Below are 14,442 nucleotides of genomic sequence, written 5' to 3'. Positions count from 1 at the left end.
GAATTTTCCCAATAAAATATCAAGAAACACACACAAATCTTAAGCAAAACCAGAGAAAAACGAAAAACAGAGAAAACCCATCAACAATTTTAAACAATCTATGCATATTTTGATAATTAAAATAGAAACAATCTTCAAAACATAACAACTGTTACATATATGCGATGGAGATAAGAAATTATACCCTAAAACATCAAAAAAGAAAAACAATACAATAGGATTAATTCATTTTTAATGAAATCTCTCTAAATGGTTAAAATCCAATTTGAGATAAACACATTACCTCAACTTTCTCTCCCACAAGAAGCTTTCGGTTACAATTTGTAGTTAGTTCTTCTCTCTTCCGTTTCTTCTTCCTCTCGTAAACCATCTCTTGAACCGCCATGAAGTAAACAACTCCACATAATAAGGATTTCGCAAGCTAAAGAATGTAATGTGCGTACGATAAAGTTAGAGTGCGTACGATAACAAAAGCAGAAAGAGAAGAAGACGACAACGATGATCAAAACTAGAAATCCAAGAGAGAGAGAGAGAGAGAGAGAGAGAATGTACTGAAGTTTCTTATATGAATCGCTTTTCGTTTCGTACTAGGATTTGGAATTTTTCATCCTGATGGAAATTCCAAAATTACCCTATAATTATAAGACGCGTGGCATCATTTATTTCACGCCCTTATTATTCGCTAAAATTTGGAATGATTCCTAATAAAATGACTCACTAATTGGAATACTCGATGGACAAGCTTGAAAATCGTAAATCTTTTCACCTCGAGATACAGAATTCCCTCAGGATAAACTTTTTTTATATAATGGAAAAACATAATTGTATATACCGAGATGTACAGATCTACGGTTCCAAACTTTTTATGTTAGTTAGTCAATTGAGTATGCCATTTGACGAGTCATTTTATCACGACTCATTTGAAATACCTCCTTGGAAATGTCACGTGTAATCCAACGGATGATATCTACATGGCAAATTTTGATTGAAGAATATACACATTCGACTGTGTATACCACTTGTTTAAGAGCACTAAGGTGTACTAAAGCATCCACATAGATGGCGTTCCTTTTTTTATAGGAATGGGTAACACTGTATTGGAGTTTTTTTTTTAAATTACGATTTTTAAATGCTAAAATTAATCTTTAATAAATGAAATAAATTTAGGATTTTGTTAACGCCCTAAGTTCACGTGTTAAAGTACAATAAATACACTTTGGAAAATGTTATTAAAAAAAAAAACCACACACTTTCGAAATTAGATTTTATACAGAAAAAATTCTTAAATCTTTTATTTTTTTATTATCAAAATACCTTCAGATTCCAATTTTCCAAAGTGTGTTTATTGCATCATAACGTGTGCCCTTACAAGACCCATAAATTTAATATATTTTAAATTATGGGGTGAGCACACATTAACAAAACCCATAAAATTATTAATATTTTTAGAAAGCTTCTATTGTCGCACTAACTTTTGCCAATGCCACTCCCAAGATGTTTGATAATTCTTTGGTGATTTACATAAGAGATATTTAACAAACATGCATGGCTTTTGTTCTAATTATGGTTTTTGTACATTATTCATTTTATTTATGAAAACATACACACGATACATTGTTCACTTTTATGCATCTACGAACTCGTAAGTTTAACAATGATGAATTTATGAATTCGTAAACATGTAAAAAGTGAACAGTGTATCGTGTGCATGTTTTAGGAATTAAAATGGAAAGTGTATCAAAACTGATATTTCGGCATACTCAATGTACCATTTGGAGATTCACCCTTTACATTATTACAAATGATATGAGGTGGCATTAGCAGAAGTTGGTTTGGCAATAGAGTCTTTCTATTTTTATTATAAAGTTAATAGACAAATTATTTATAGAAAAAATAGTACTTTTGAGTCCAATATGTTCCAAATTTTTTCTTTTGCAAATTTATGGTCAAAAACATTTTTAACTATATTATAGTAAATAATAGAGTACAAAATTATTTTTCTTAAAAAAATGATATATACTATAATGATGAGTCCAACACATCCCAAATTTTCATTTTTAAAAATTATTTTTAATTAATATTATCATAAATAATAATGTCTATTTTGAAGGTTTTTATTTTTATTTTTTATATTGGAGTAATTGATATCTCTTATGGTGATTGATTTGACAATGAAGAAGTTCTTATATGATTTTAGACTAATATGTTATTGTAGATCTCTTGAACAATAGTAGACAAGCAAATATTTTGTAAATTTTATTTGAAAGGAAAGAAAAATAAGAATTTGTTGAATTTTAATTTGATTTGAAAAAGTATGATTTAGTTAATTTTAAATTAAAATAGTCCAATAGAACTAGTAGTGTATTTAAAAATAAATTTGTAGTGTATTTAAAATATGTTTGTCCTAGATCATCTAATTTTCCATTAAAATGAAAGGGGATATTTGAAATGAATGTAATAAAGGGTTCTGGTATTTTATATCATTTTTCATTTAATTAAGGCTTGTCATCGTCTTTCAGTTTCATATGATTGATTATACTATCTGTATCTTCTTGACTTAATATATTATGCCACTATCCATAAAGTTGGGCAATAAAATCATCAGCAATGACTCTTGTCATATGTTTTTCTGGTAGATTAAAACAAGTACAGGCATTTTCAAATACTATCATTTGAAAAAATATATATTTATTACTTGATAATCAGTATATCCATCTATGTTCTATTCGTATATTTCATTATCATTATAATATTTTATTGGATTTATCTTTTCTTCAAATTGGAGATCAACTGGTCTGGGTCTTCTATAATAAGATTTTATTTTTCAATAATAATTTGGTCTAGAATAATCTGTTCTAGCGTATTTTGATTTTTTAAGACGTTAAAACATAATATAATCCTACCTAGTCTAATTTCGATAGTCCACCTAGACAAGTCAATATGATTAGTCGAGAAAATAAAAATTTCACCATAAATAAAGAAATATTAAAAGCCAATATTTTAAAGTGAAAGAGGTTGTCTTTGTACTGAATCTTTACTTACCCTCAATTATTCGCTTAATTTTCTTTATTTTTAATGAGGGTTACTATTCGCACAATTTTTTTTACTTATTACACCTCAATTTCTTAAATTATTTATCACACCCCAGTTAAAGATTTAAACTCTTCAAACATTATAAAAATTTGGCTCAAATTATAATCTCAACATTACAAAACATAATAACACTGAGACGATTTCAGTAGTGGTTTACAATTATAATTATGTTCATAAATTCTTAAATTGAAAAAATAAAAATCTAGTCGAGAAAAAAATAAAGAGAGCTTTTATTGGCGCCTCAAACTTTTAATTATTCTCATAAATTTAAAGGCCAACATATTTTGTTCTACATGGGTTAGAAGTTTCAGAATGAGTTGATTTTTAGTGAGAAGATCTAAAATTTCTAATCCTATTAAAAGTGATGTACAAACTAACGGTAAAAAATCAACGATCCACAATTCTAATTTTTTTTTTTATGGGATTAGAAGTTTCATATTGGATTGATTTTTATTTTATTTTTTATGAGGATGATCTCTACACCATAGAGATTACTCTCACAAAAAAATCAGCTCTTTCCAAAACTTCTAACCTAAATAGGACAAATGCAGCTCTGTGTTGGCTCCCTGGCGAGATCCATATATATATAAGTAGCGTTCGACAAACTATGTTGGGAGATAACATTTGTCCTATAGGGCTTCAAAGTTTAAGTTTAAGTTTGAGTTAATTTTTTGTGAGGATGATCTCTATAGCGAGGAGATCATCTTAAAAAAATGTTCAGTCTAATATGAAACTTCTAACCCTAATAAAAGTGATTTAGAATTGTGAATTGTCAATTTTTTTATATTAATTTGTAAATTATTTTTGATGAATTTAGAAGTTTAAGATTAGATTGAATTTTTATGAGGATGATTTTCTCAAGAAGCTATGTTCACAAAAATTAGTAAATGAAACTTTTAAGTTATATTCGACAAATTTTATTTGGTAACGTTGTTCACGGATTAGGAATCTCTCTCTTTCTCTATTATTTTAATTAGAGATGTAATAAGTAATAGTCAGGGGTGCCAATAGTAGCTTTCTTTATGATTAAGAAAGTATCCAGAAAGCCACTACGAACCTCTTTTCCTCGTCCCCTCTTCGTATCTTCCTACGAAAAACTCTCCTTTTTTTTTTTCCATTAATGGCTGCAATCAGCCTCTCCACACTCCATTTCTCATCTTCTCTTCGCATTTCCTCAGCAAATTCTCCCAAAAATACCCCTCATCTTTCCTTCTATTCACCTTTCAATCCCTCCACCCCATTTCCCTCCATCACCTACAAACCCAGAAATAGATTATGCAATTTCACCATCGTTTCTGCTGTCAAGAACCTATCAGAAGCGGATTTTGTCTCCGTTCCGTCAGGAACAGAGGAACTGGCCGGAAAATTTCCGTCAGATTCCGGCGTGTACGCTGTTTACGACGAGAAAAATGACCTTCAGTTTATCGGTATTTCGCGAAGCATCGCAGCTAGCGTTCTCTCTCACAAGAAATCGATTCCTGAACTCTGCTACTCTGTCAAGGTAAGGTGCTTTGTTACGATTTCTTGTCCTTATCTGATTAGTTTCCTGGTTCAGTTTTATTGGGTTTCATATTAGGAGTTTATTTCCATTAAAGGATTTGCCTCCCTTTAGAAGCTTAAGAAGTAATAATAAATTTATTTTCTCTTTTTGAGAAACTACTCTTCTTGTTCTTAATCTCCTATCCTCTTCTTATTATTCTTCTTCTCCATCTAAGAACATTTGGTATCAGAACATCTTTCCTAGTGTTTACTACGAAGGTTAAAGAGATAAAAGTTCAAGTTATATCCCCAACACAACGAGTTTGAAGAAAATTTTGAGATGTTGAACCGGATTTGAATTAATGAGCTGCCAGGATTAGGGGCAGAGCCAGGATTTTGCCCACGTAGGGGCAACCAATTTTTTATTTTTATTTTTGGGGTGCAATATGATGGGTTTTTTATCCACCACTGTTATCTGTTGCAATAACTCATAAATCATTAAAGACTGAAAAATCTTGTGGGGGCAACTACCTTCACTATAAATCCACCCGTTGGGATGTTGGAGCGAATATGGCAACGGTTGGAGCAATTGGCACCGATGGCACCTAGGTTGCAATAGGAGATATACGACCGCGCAAAACAAGGTGGGGCTATAATTCAAGGCCGCACCCTTCTTGTTGATTTTTTGTTGTTTAATGAAGATGGTCCATCTGGTTGAAATTTTCACGCGGAATGATATCAAAAGATCACCAATATCACGGATGAACAAATGGTGACTTTGGCATCGGCTTATCTTCTTGGAGATGCGATTCCATGATACTAATAGTTAGAACACACCTTAGGCGGATTGAATTGGGCACTATTTACATGAGCATTATGTACATAATTTGGCATGGTAGATTAGAATGATCCTAGTGGAACACTTTCCTTGTTGAATCAAACGGGAGCGGTTAGCTACTAGCAATTGCAGTTTGAGTATTGGCTTATAGAATAAGAGGATTACCAAAAGATTTCTTAATTAGTTGTTTTGTTTTAGGGTTGAGTGATGAATTACGAATAAGAGTTATGGTTTGAAAACTCATTTTGACATCTTGTCTTGTCCATGAACGAGACCGAGTCGTCTCAGACGAGTTTTTCGATACATTTGAGTCGTCTTGTTCAATAATGAGAAAAATGTAATATGGTTTTAAATCTTGTCCGATATATATGACTTGTCTATTCGTCTCGTTGGAGGACAATACTGAAACGTATCAGACAAGTCATCTCGATTTCGGACGAGATTTAAAATCATGATAGGAGTTCAGACGTGGATGTTGAGTGTTGTGTTATCCGCCTCATCTCCTGGGTGTCACGTGCACACGTATTGTGCTCTAGTTCAACTTGTGACCTTTTTATATTTATAGTTGTACCTTCCCAATCAGATTAGACTGTTGGTTGTAAATGGGTTTGTCAATGTCAAGTATCTGGCAGATGGCACTGTTGATCGATACAAGGCTCATCTAGTTGCTAAGAGATTTACGCGAACTCCAGGAAAGGATTTTGGTGCTGCATTTGCTCCAGTAATTAAATTTTCTACTGTACGCCTTCTTCTCTCTTTAGTTGCATGTCACTCGTGGTCTCTTCACCAACTTGATGTGAATAATGCTTTTTTTGAATGGTGATTTGATTGAGGTTATCTATATGGACCCTTCTTCTGGGTTTCGTCTTTAGGGAGAATATTTTGAGAAAGTATGTCGCCTTCTTAAATCTCTCTAATGTGTATTTGCACTGAGATAATGAAATACCACAATGAGAGCGGGCCACTTCTATCTACAAGAAGTATTTGAGGGGACTCAAGTCCTTAACCTTAAAAACACAACCCAATAACATCTTTACCTGTCAATCCACTGCGCATCATCTCCAGTCAGGATAATATCATCCACATTAACCAGAACAATGGTGTAATGGCTATCTAATCCTCGATGAACATAGCAAGTATGATTTGAGTGGCATATGGAGAACTCCATAAATAAAATAAGTTCAGAAAAATGTTGAAACTAGGCTCGAAGAGACTGCTTCAAGTCATACAATTTAAGAACGCGACATACTTTCTCAGAATACTTCTCATGAAGGCGAAACCTAAGAGGGGTCCATATAGATAACCTCAGTTAGATCACCATTTAAAAAGGCATTCTTCACATCAAGTTGGTGAAAAGGCTACAACTAACATGCAACTAAAGAGATAAGAAGACACAGTAAAAAGTTTAGTTATAGGAATAAATGTAGTACCAAAATCCTTTCCTAGAATTTTTATAAATTCTTTAGCAATTAGACGAGCCTTGTATTGATCAATAGTGCCATCTGCTAGCTTAACATTGAAAACTTATTAACAACCAACAGTTCGCTCCCCAGAGGAAAGCGGAACAAATACCCGAGTATGATTCTTCTACAAAATATTCATCTCAGCAATCATGGTTGCAATCCATTGAGGATCTTGTAAAGCCTTTGAAATAGATCGGGGAACTCTAATAGAAGCAATAACGGCAAGGTAGGCCTGATAAGAAGGAGAGAGTTTCTAATAAGAAACAATCTGGGTAATATGATGATTAGTAACACACCCCCGCTTATCTTTGTGAAGTGAAATAGGTAAGTGAGAGTTAGAAACAAATGGGATAAGAGCAGGGTAGGAGATAATATATCTGAGTCCAAGGAGAAGGTTGACAAGATTGGAGAGAGGCGAGGGCGACGAGAGTAAACCTTAAGTGTTGGCGAAGTTGGATCGAAGACTGGAGAATGCAACACTATAGGAGAAGGAGCATAAGAAGAGTCCTGTAAAGAAGATGTGGCTGAGAATATTTTCAAAAAAAGTGACATCCATAGAATGTATGACACATTGAGAAATAAGATTATAACAACGATACCACTTTGACATGGATGAACAACCCAAGAAGACACATCGGAAAGAGGTTGCTATCAGGGCGAAGAACATGAAGAGGCACTTGTCCCCTCTAAGGTGTGAATGCGACTCAGAACATGGTTAAGAAGAAAAACCTCAGTGAGGACTGTCATGTTCCAATATAACTTTAGAACATGCATGCTTCGAAGGAGGCAGCAGACAATGTTCATAAGGGGGCAATTCTTGCGTTCCGTCACCTTGTTTTGCTCAGGGGTGTAGGGATAAGCCAACTGGTGAAGCATACCAAATCTAGATGGCTTTTGGGTACTGTTACTATTCATTGTGGTCGAGGGGGCCGTAGTCATGGTCAAGAGAATAGTTTTATTTGCAGTCTTTGTGGGAAGACAGTCCATGTGAAGATCCGATGCTTTCCGTTCTATCCTCATTTGTTGAGTTGTATTGCCACTCCTTCATTAGGGCATTCTGCTCCCTGTGCTGCCACTGTGGATTCCTCACCTATTTCCACCATTATCTCTCCTGACACTATTGGTTTACAACAGTTTTAGACCCAAATTGCCATTTCTATTCGTGATAAGATCTGTACTTGCTCATTTCCAATTGTGACCTCAGGCATAGCTTCTGCATTTCATGTCACCTAGTTTGGTCCAGTTCTCCTGAGATGGGTTATTGATTATGGTGCCTTTGATCACATGACTGGTGAGTCTAGCCATTTCACTTCATCCGATACTCATAGGGAGGTTCGCCTTGCTTATGGGTCCTTTACACCTATTCACAGTAAGGGTACCATCCCCTTATCATATGATATTTCTTTTGACTCTGTGCTCCATGTTCCTCACCTATCTCTTAATCTTTTGTCTGTGAGTAGTCTTATCAAATCTCTAAATTGCTCAGTGACCTTTTTTCCTACTCATTGTACTTTTCAAGATCTGACTTGGAGGAAGATTTTTGGCAAGGGGTATGAGAGGAATGGGTTGTACTTATTTGGATCTCCGCATATTGATGCTCCGGCCTCTGTGTTATCCTCTTCTGGGAGTCATACTTTTTCTTCTTAGTCCTTAGATTTGTGACATGCTCGCTTAGGACATGTTAATTTTCAACACTTCTGTTCTTTATTTTCTTCTTAAAAAAATTCTTGTAGTGGGCATAAGTTTCAGTGTTCTGTGTGTGAGCTCTCCAAACATACTCGTACTTCATATATCCCTCACATATCTCGGTTTAACACTATGTTTGATTTAGTTCATTCTGATGTATGGGGGCCTTCTCTTGTTACTATTTTATTGGTCATCGATATTATGTTACATTTATTGATGACTATTCTCGTTGTACTTAGGTCTACTTGATGTGATCTTAGTCTGAAGTGCTTCCTATTTTTGTTAACTTTCTTAAAATGATTCAGACCTAATACAACATTACTATTAAAGTTTTACGGCCTGATAATGGAGGTGAATATATTTTTAATGGGATTCGCTCTCACCTTCATGAACATGGTATCAGAGTGCTAGGTTCGTATAGGTCACGGGTTCAAGTCTCCTCGAAGGAATTTTCCACCCTTATGGGTGAGGGGGAGTGTTGACTGTTGAGTGTTCTATTATCCGCTTCCTCTCTTGGGTGTCACATGCTCACATATTGTCCTCCAGTTCGACTTGTGACCCTCTTATATTTATAATTGCGCCTTCCCCATCAAATCGGTCTTTTGGGGTAAATGATTTGTTAACAGTGGAAACATACTACACTTATACAAGCTTTTGAACTTGCAAAATTTCATAAAGAAGTGGTAGCTATGACGGAGATAACATCTCGAGTGAATTCCTATCCTCTTATTGAACCTACACCATCATTAAGTGGGCCAATTTTTACCGTGCTTCCTCCTATTCAACAAATTTCCCTAATAGAACAAGTGGACCGATGAGCCAAGGGTCTTTGTTTCAATTGTGATGAACAATTCAAACCGGGCACCGTTGTAAGAAACCTCTTCTATTCCTTTTGGAAGTTGATATTCCTTCCACTAAGAATCATGCAAACACACTTGAAGAAATGTTGCCATTGAGATTTTTCTAACTTGAGGACTAGTCATTTTCAAGGGGGAGGGGGCGTTAGGACTCCCTGTCCTCATCTGATTAGTTTCCTATTTCAGTTTTATTAGGTTTCCTAGTTACTAGGTAAGGGTTATTTCTCGTTAAGAGTTCTATCTTTAGGCAATAACTATAGATTGTTTCCTATTAACAGTTTATTTCCTTTAAGGGATTTGTTTCCCATCAAGATTGTTTCTTTACTATTATCTAAAAGTGTATTTATCTCCAAGAAGCTTGAATAATAATAAATTTATCTTCTCTTTTCAGAAACTCTTCTTCTTGTTCTTAATCTTCCATTATCTTCTTAATATTCTTCTTCTTGATCTAAGTAAGAAGCCTAACATGCTTTTGCCCTAATTTCTCTTGTTTTATAGGTTTCCATTCGTTTGGTGAATTTACAGAAATGCCATCTAAATATTTAAAATAAAAATAAAAATGGGTGATTTAAAGATACCCATCCAAGTTTTGCTCATCCCTTGGGCCCATTTTACATTGGAAGATTAATGAAATGACCTAAACACCCTCATCTTCAATCTCCAGCCAAAAACCCAATCCCAAAAAGCTGTTATCTTCTTCAAGTTCATGAACCTCTGGGGTGGGTAATTACTTTTAATGTCTTCAACCTCTTGTAGAAAACCCTTGATTTTTTCTACTCAAAAATCATATATTGTTCTTGACACTTGAAGGTTGAAGGAGATATAATCTTAAGGTTGAAAATGAGGGGAAAATAATTTATAATTGAGAACAATTATGTAATTCAAGATTGATATCTGTGGATTATCTTAAGAACTAACCTCAGGTGTTGGTTACAAATACTTGTCTAATATGGTGGTTGTGTTAAATATTGCAATTTGGGATTCCCATTACTCTGTGAGCTTTCCCTACATATTATTGGTGGACCTTCACTCCAAAGATTGCCTGGTAGATGATTTCTGGCAATTGGATCTGAGAACAATTCATTACCTAAGCATCACGTGCTTCCTGCTAGTAGCAGTAACCAAGGTTTAAAATCTCGTCTTGAGGCAATGTTTCAATTCGGAGAAAAGCTGAGAAAATCTTGACCAAAAACATTCAAGGCAATCCCAAAACATTCTATGTTTCAAATGGGTACTAAACTTTGAACTATGGTTCTGTATAAACCTTATAGCCCTACATTTATATTGGGATTTGGGAATAGTCTCATGATTTGGTGGGTACTACTTAGGTGTAGGGGATATATTGGGTTTATAGTTCAACCAGATTGGATGATTGAAACCATCCTATCTATTAACTGTAATACAGAAGTTGATGCACCAATTTTACAATAAAAGATGACATTTGGGCTTAAAATATTAAGTGTGACCTAGGCATCATACGCTAACCTTAGGATAGGATTGTAAATGTCAGGAAATTCTTGACTTTTCTGACTGCTAAAGGAAAATACAAGTCCCGAACTAAACTGAAGATGCCATGATTAAACTTGGAGCATTTCCTTTTAGAGAAGACAAAAATCCCAATCCTGTAATACTGGGTATGGCCTTGTCTCCTTTTCAAGAGAACAAGAAAACAGCGAGATCCATCCATAGCCACAGTTGATTGTCTTGGTCTTTGTGAAAACAAAATATTTTTCTTCTTTTTTTGAAAAAAATGTAGTTTTCAACTCTTTTGAGAAGAACATGGTTGATCTACCTCCAAAGATTTGAATCAAATTAAACAGAAAATTGAAGATTTCCCGTTTGGATTTGTGTTTCTTGGTTTGTGAACAAATGTCTTTTTTGTTCTAAGATAAGAATAGGTGTTTGGTTATGTTATGAAATCTCTGGATTTTGTTGCAGCTTTCCGGAGTGGGCACACATTTTGGCCCCCCGGGTTGTCTTATATGGGGGCAAAGTTTTCTCTCTACCACCTGAAAAATTCCATGTGAAATACTTCATCTAATCTAGTGATCCCATTACCACACCAAAACTAACTGTTTTGTTTTTCCACTCAAGCAATCGATCGTATGATCGTATCATATAGATATCCCTAAAACACAACATAGATCATCAAAATAATCTCATATGATCCACCAAAGCATGAAAACCAGAATCTTGCAGAAAATTGATTCCTATACGAAGAATGTGTGACTGCATGAATGAGTTCACAGTAACCCATCAATTTGTGACCCAATTCAGGATTTTCCTTGGGAAGTATCTGGAAGGAACTGTAATATAATAGTATCAATTCAAACACAACTTACTTGGCAAAGAAAAGAAGAGCAAAAAAGAAAAAAAAGAAGAAAAATGGGTTGAAACACAATTCTTGCACTACGGGTTTCAGTTGTGATATGTTGTATTCTCCAAGGACCAATTATAAGTTGGGTGTGAAGTTGAACCTCAGATCGGCTGAACCAATTGGGTTCATTGGGTCCAGATATAATATAGAAAACGTGTATATCAGGGCATCCATAACCAGTCAGATTATTAACTGGTCCAGAAAGATGGATTTGCATTGGATCTATTGGGTACCCGTTTACCATAGTTGTCTAGTTCAAAGAGGTTTATTTGCAACTTCCACACGTATCTTTTTTAGTAATAGTTCTTGAAGCTGGTTCACAATTATAGATGCTTTTGGAACTTATTTGTTTTTGGGACTTGGTTATTCTATGGTCATCTAGAATTGAGGACACATATGTACTTAGCAAGTAATATTAAAATGCTTCTCTTCGTAGTCATTTGTTGTTTCGCTAATCCTTTCATATTGGGTTTATTATACTTTTCCACCCCTGAAGGGTAAAAGATGCGCATTGACCATGGTTTAAAGATCCATTTCGTTTCGTAATGTTTTGTATGAAACATTTTGGTTTTTCGGCCTCTTGAGACGAAACAATCTTGAAACCTAAAGTTTCGAAGTTTCAATCATTTTCGCTATACTGTCTCTCCTATCTTCTTCTCTTCGTCTCTCTGAAACGAAATTATGCAGCTTTCTCTTCGTTTCCTGTAGCTTTCAAATGGATGAGATGCCCTTGACCTTGGTCTCCTGTTGAAGACTGGGTCATTTAGACCAACCGCCTTGTTTTAAAACTGACGAGATGACCCTTGACCATTGTCTCTCGAGGGAGACTTAAGTTTTTTTTTATCAGTGTTCTGAATGTTTTGGGAATATTTCGGTCTTTGAAAATCGAAAGACTAAGACAAAAGGAAATTTTAAACCATGGTAGAAATGACAGTACTAAGCGTCATAATAGTAAAGAAAAAAAGTTGACTAAGAGATGAATTTGGGTAACGTGAGAGGCGATACTATTTGACTTGTAATAAAAATCATTATATTTGGTCAGTTTTCATTGTACAAATTTTCTGTGGGGGAGGGGGACACAATAACTGAATGATTCAAATTGGTATGTTTGTGCCCCACTTGTATATCTTAGGAACTGTTCTGTTGTGGATTTAAGTTGTGCAGCACAGATTTAAAACAAGTATGGCATTGATGGGGCTTTTGGCTTCCATTATTTTCAGGGCATGTGGATAGTATCCTCATAGTGGCACTAAATGCTCTTTTGAATGATTCACGGTGCAGGTGAAAAATCAGAAAACAGTTTGGTCTTCTCTTGGTTATCTGATGTTGCATTTTCACCGAGCAATTTAAAATTCGTAACCAAACACTTGCTTATTAGGTCTATAATATATCAATTGTTTCTTATTTCTGACTAATTATGATTTTCTTTGTAGATTGGAGTGGTAGATGAACCCGATCGAACAGCTCTAACCCAAGCTTGGAAATCATGGATGGAAGAGTACATCAAAGCCACTGGAAAGGTTCCACCCGGGAATGAATCGGGTAACACCACATGGGTCAAGCGGACACAGAAGAAGGCCGATCTCCGTTTAACACCTGGTCGCCATGTACAATTAACAGTTCCTCTAGAGGAGCTCATTGAACGGCTAGTGAAAGAGAACAAAGTGGTAGCCTTCATCAAGGGATCAAGAAGTGCCCCATTGTGCGGATTCTCACAAAAGGTAGTTGGGATATTAGAGGGTGAGGGAGTAGATTTCGAGAGCATTGATGTGCTTGACGACGAGCATAATTACGGGCTGAGGGAGACATTGAAAAAGTATAGTAATTGGCCGACGTTCCCACAGATTTTCGTAAATGGAGAATTGGTTGGAGGGTGTGATATCCTTACATCCATGCACGAGAAAGGTGAGCTTGCAACATTGTTCAAAAAGTAGTTAAAACTTCCACAGCTACCATTGCTGTTAGCTCTCTCTCTTTCAATGTCTTGGGCCCTTGGCTTGTCTTCTTAATGTATGTGTGTGATGATAATCGTGTGTAGAAGGTAATATGCAAATGGGAAATAATGATGTATATTTGGCTCAGTTTTGGTGTTGTATGACAGTTCATCCCATCAGGGGGGATTGAATGATTATCAACAATTTCTTACATAACTTTTGGATGGTCCCTACTTGAGAATGTGATTGGTGATCGAGATGAAAAGTTTCTCATGCTTTCTGTTCATCCTATTTCATTGTTTTTAGCCTGGAAAACAGATACGGTGGGGTCAATCTAAATTATCTTCTTACGGTCTTTGTTGTTATGGCAATCAACAAACATATGTTATTGTTCTATTAATAGATATCTCTAAGAAACATGTACGTATTGAGCACCAGTGGTCTAGTGGTAGAATAGTACCCTGCCACGGTACAGACCCGGGTTCGATTCCCGGCTGGTGCATTACCCTTTTTCAATTCTTTTTTCTTGACCTAGGTTTTGCGAAGAGAGAGAAATGAAAAATGACTAAAAAACCTTTATTTTCAACATTAACTTTTCGATCCCGACCTATCCCTTGACCTAAATGACCTAATAAAGAAAAACCCCTTATATTTTCTTCTAGTACTAAGCTTTGAGGTTAAGTATTTTTAACTTAACTGCGTAATTAGTCCATTG

The 14,442-nt window shown here is 35.2% G+C and overlaps 1 protein-coding gene and 1 non-coding gene across 2 annotated transcripts; both read left to right on the top strand.

Moving 5' to 3' along the window:
• Positions 1 to 4,143: 4,143 nt before the first annotated feature.
• Positions 4,144 to 13,943, top strand: CXIP2 (CAX-interacting protein 2). The gene is made up of 2 exons (XM_086422831.1): positions 4,144 to 4,594; positions 13,227 to 13,943. Exons 1-2 carry the CDS (start codon positions 4,214 to 4,216, stop codon positions 13,725 to 13,727), a joined length of 882 nt encoding a protein of 293 aa, XP_086278957.1. The 5' UTR covers positions 4,144 to 4,213; the 3' UTR covers positions 13,728 to 13,943.
• A 215-nt stretch (positions 13,944 to 14,158) lies between these two features.
• Positions 14,159 to 14,229, top strand: TRNAG-GCC (transfer RNA glycine (anticodon GCC)). Its single transcript has one exon. It is a non-coding gene; the product is annotated as a tRNA-Gly (tRNA).
• The last annotated feature ends 213 nt before the right edge of the window (positions 14,230 to 14,442 follow it).

The sequence above is a fragment of the Akebia trifoliata genome, chromosome 14, assembly GCF_017979445.1.
Source record: "Akebia trifoliata isolate Shusen 1 chromosome 14, ASM1797944v1, whole genome shotgun sequence".
Lineage (NCBI taxonomy): Eukaryota > Viridiplantae > Streptophyta > Magnoliopsida > Ranunculales > Lardizabalaceae > Akebia > Akebia trifoliata.
This window is presented reverse-complemented; position numbering and strand designations above follow the sequence as displayed.

Bases quoted from the DNA above. Each gene is read 5' to 3' on its own strand.
- CXIP2 (XM_086422831.1), top strand. From the start codon at position 4,214: ATGGCTGCAATCAGCCTCTCCACACTCCATTTCTCATCTTCTCTTCGC. The intron at 4,595-13,226 runs GTAAGGTGCTTT...TTTTCTTTGTAG, and splicing joins AACTCTGCTACTCTGTCAAG to ATTGGAGTGGTAGATGAACC.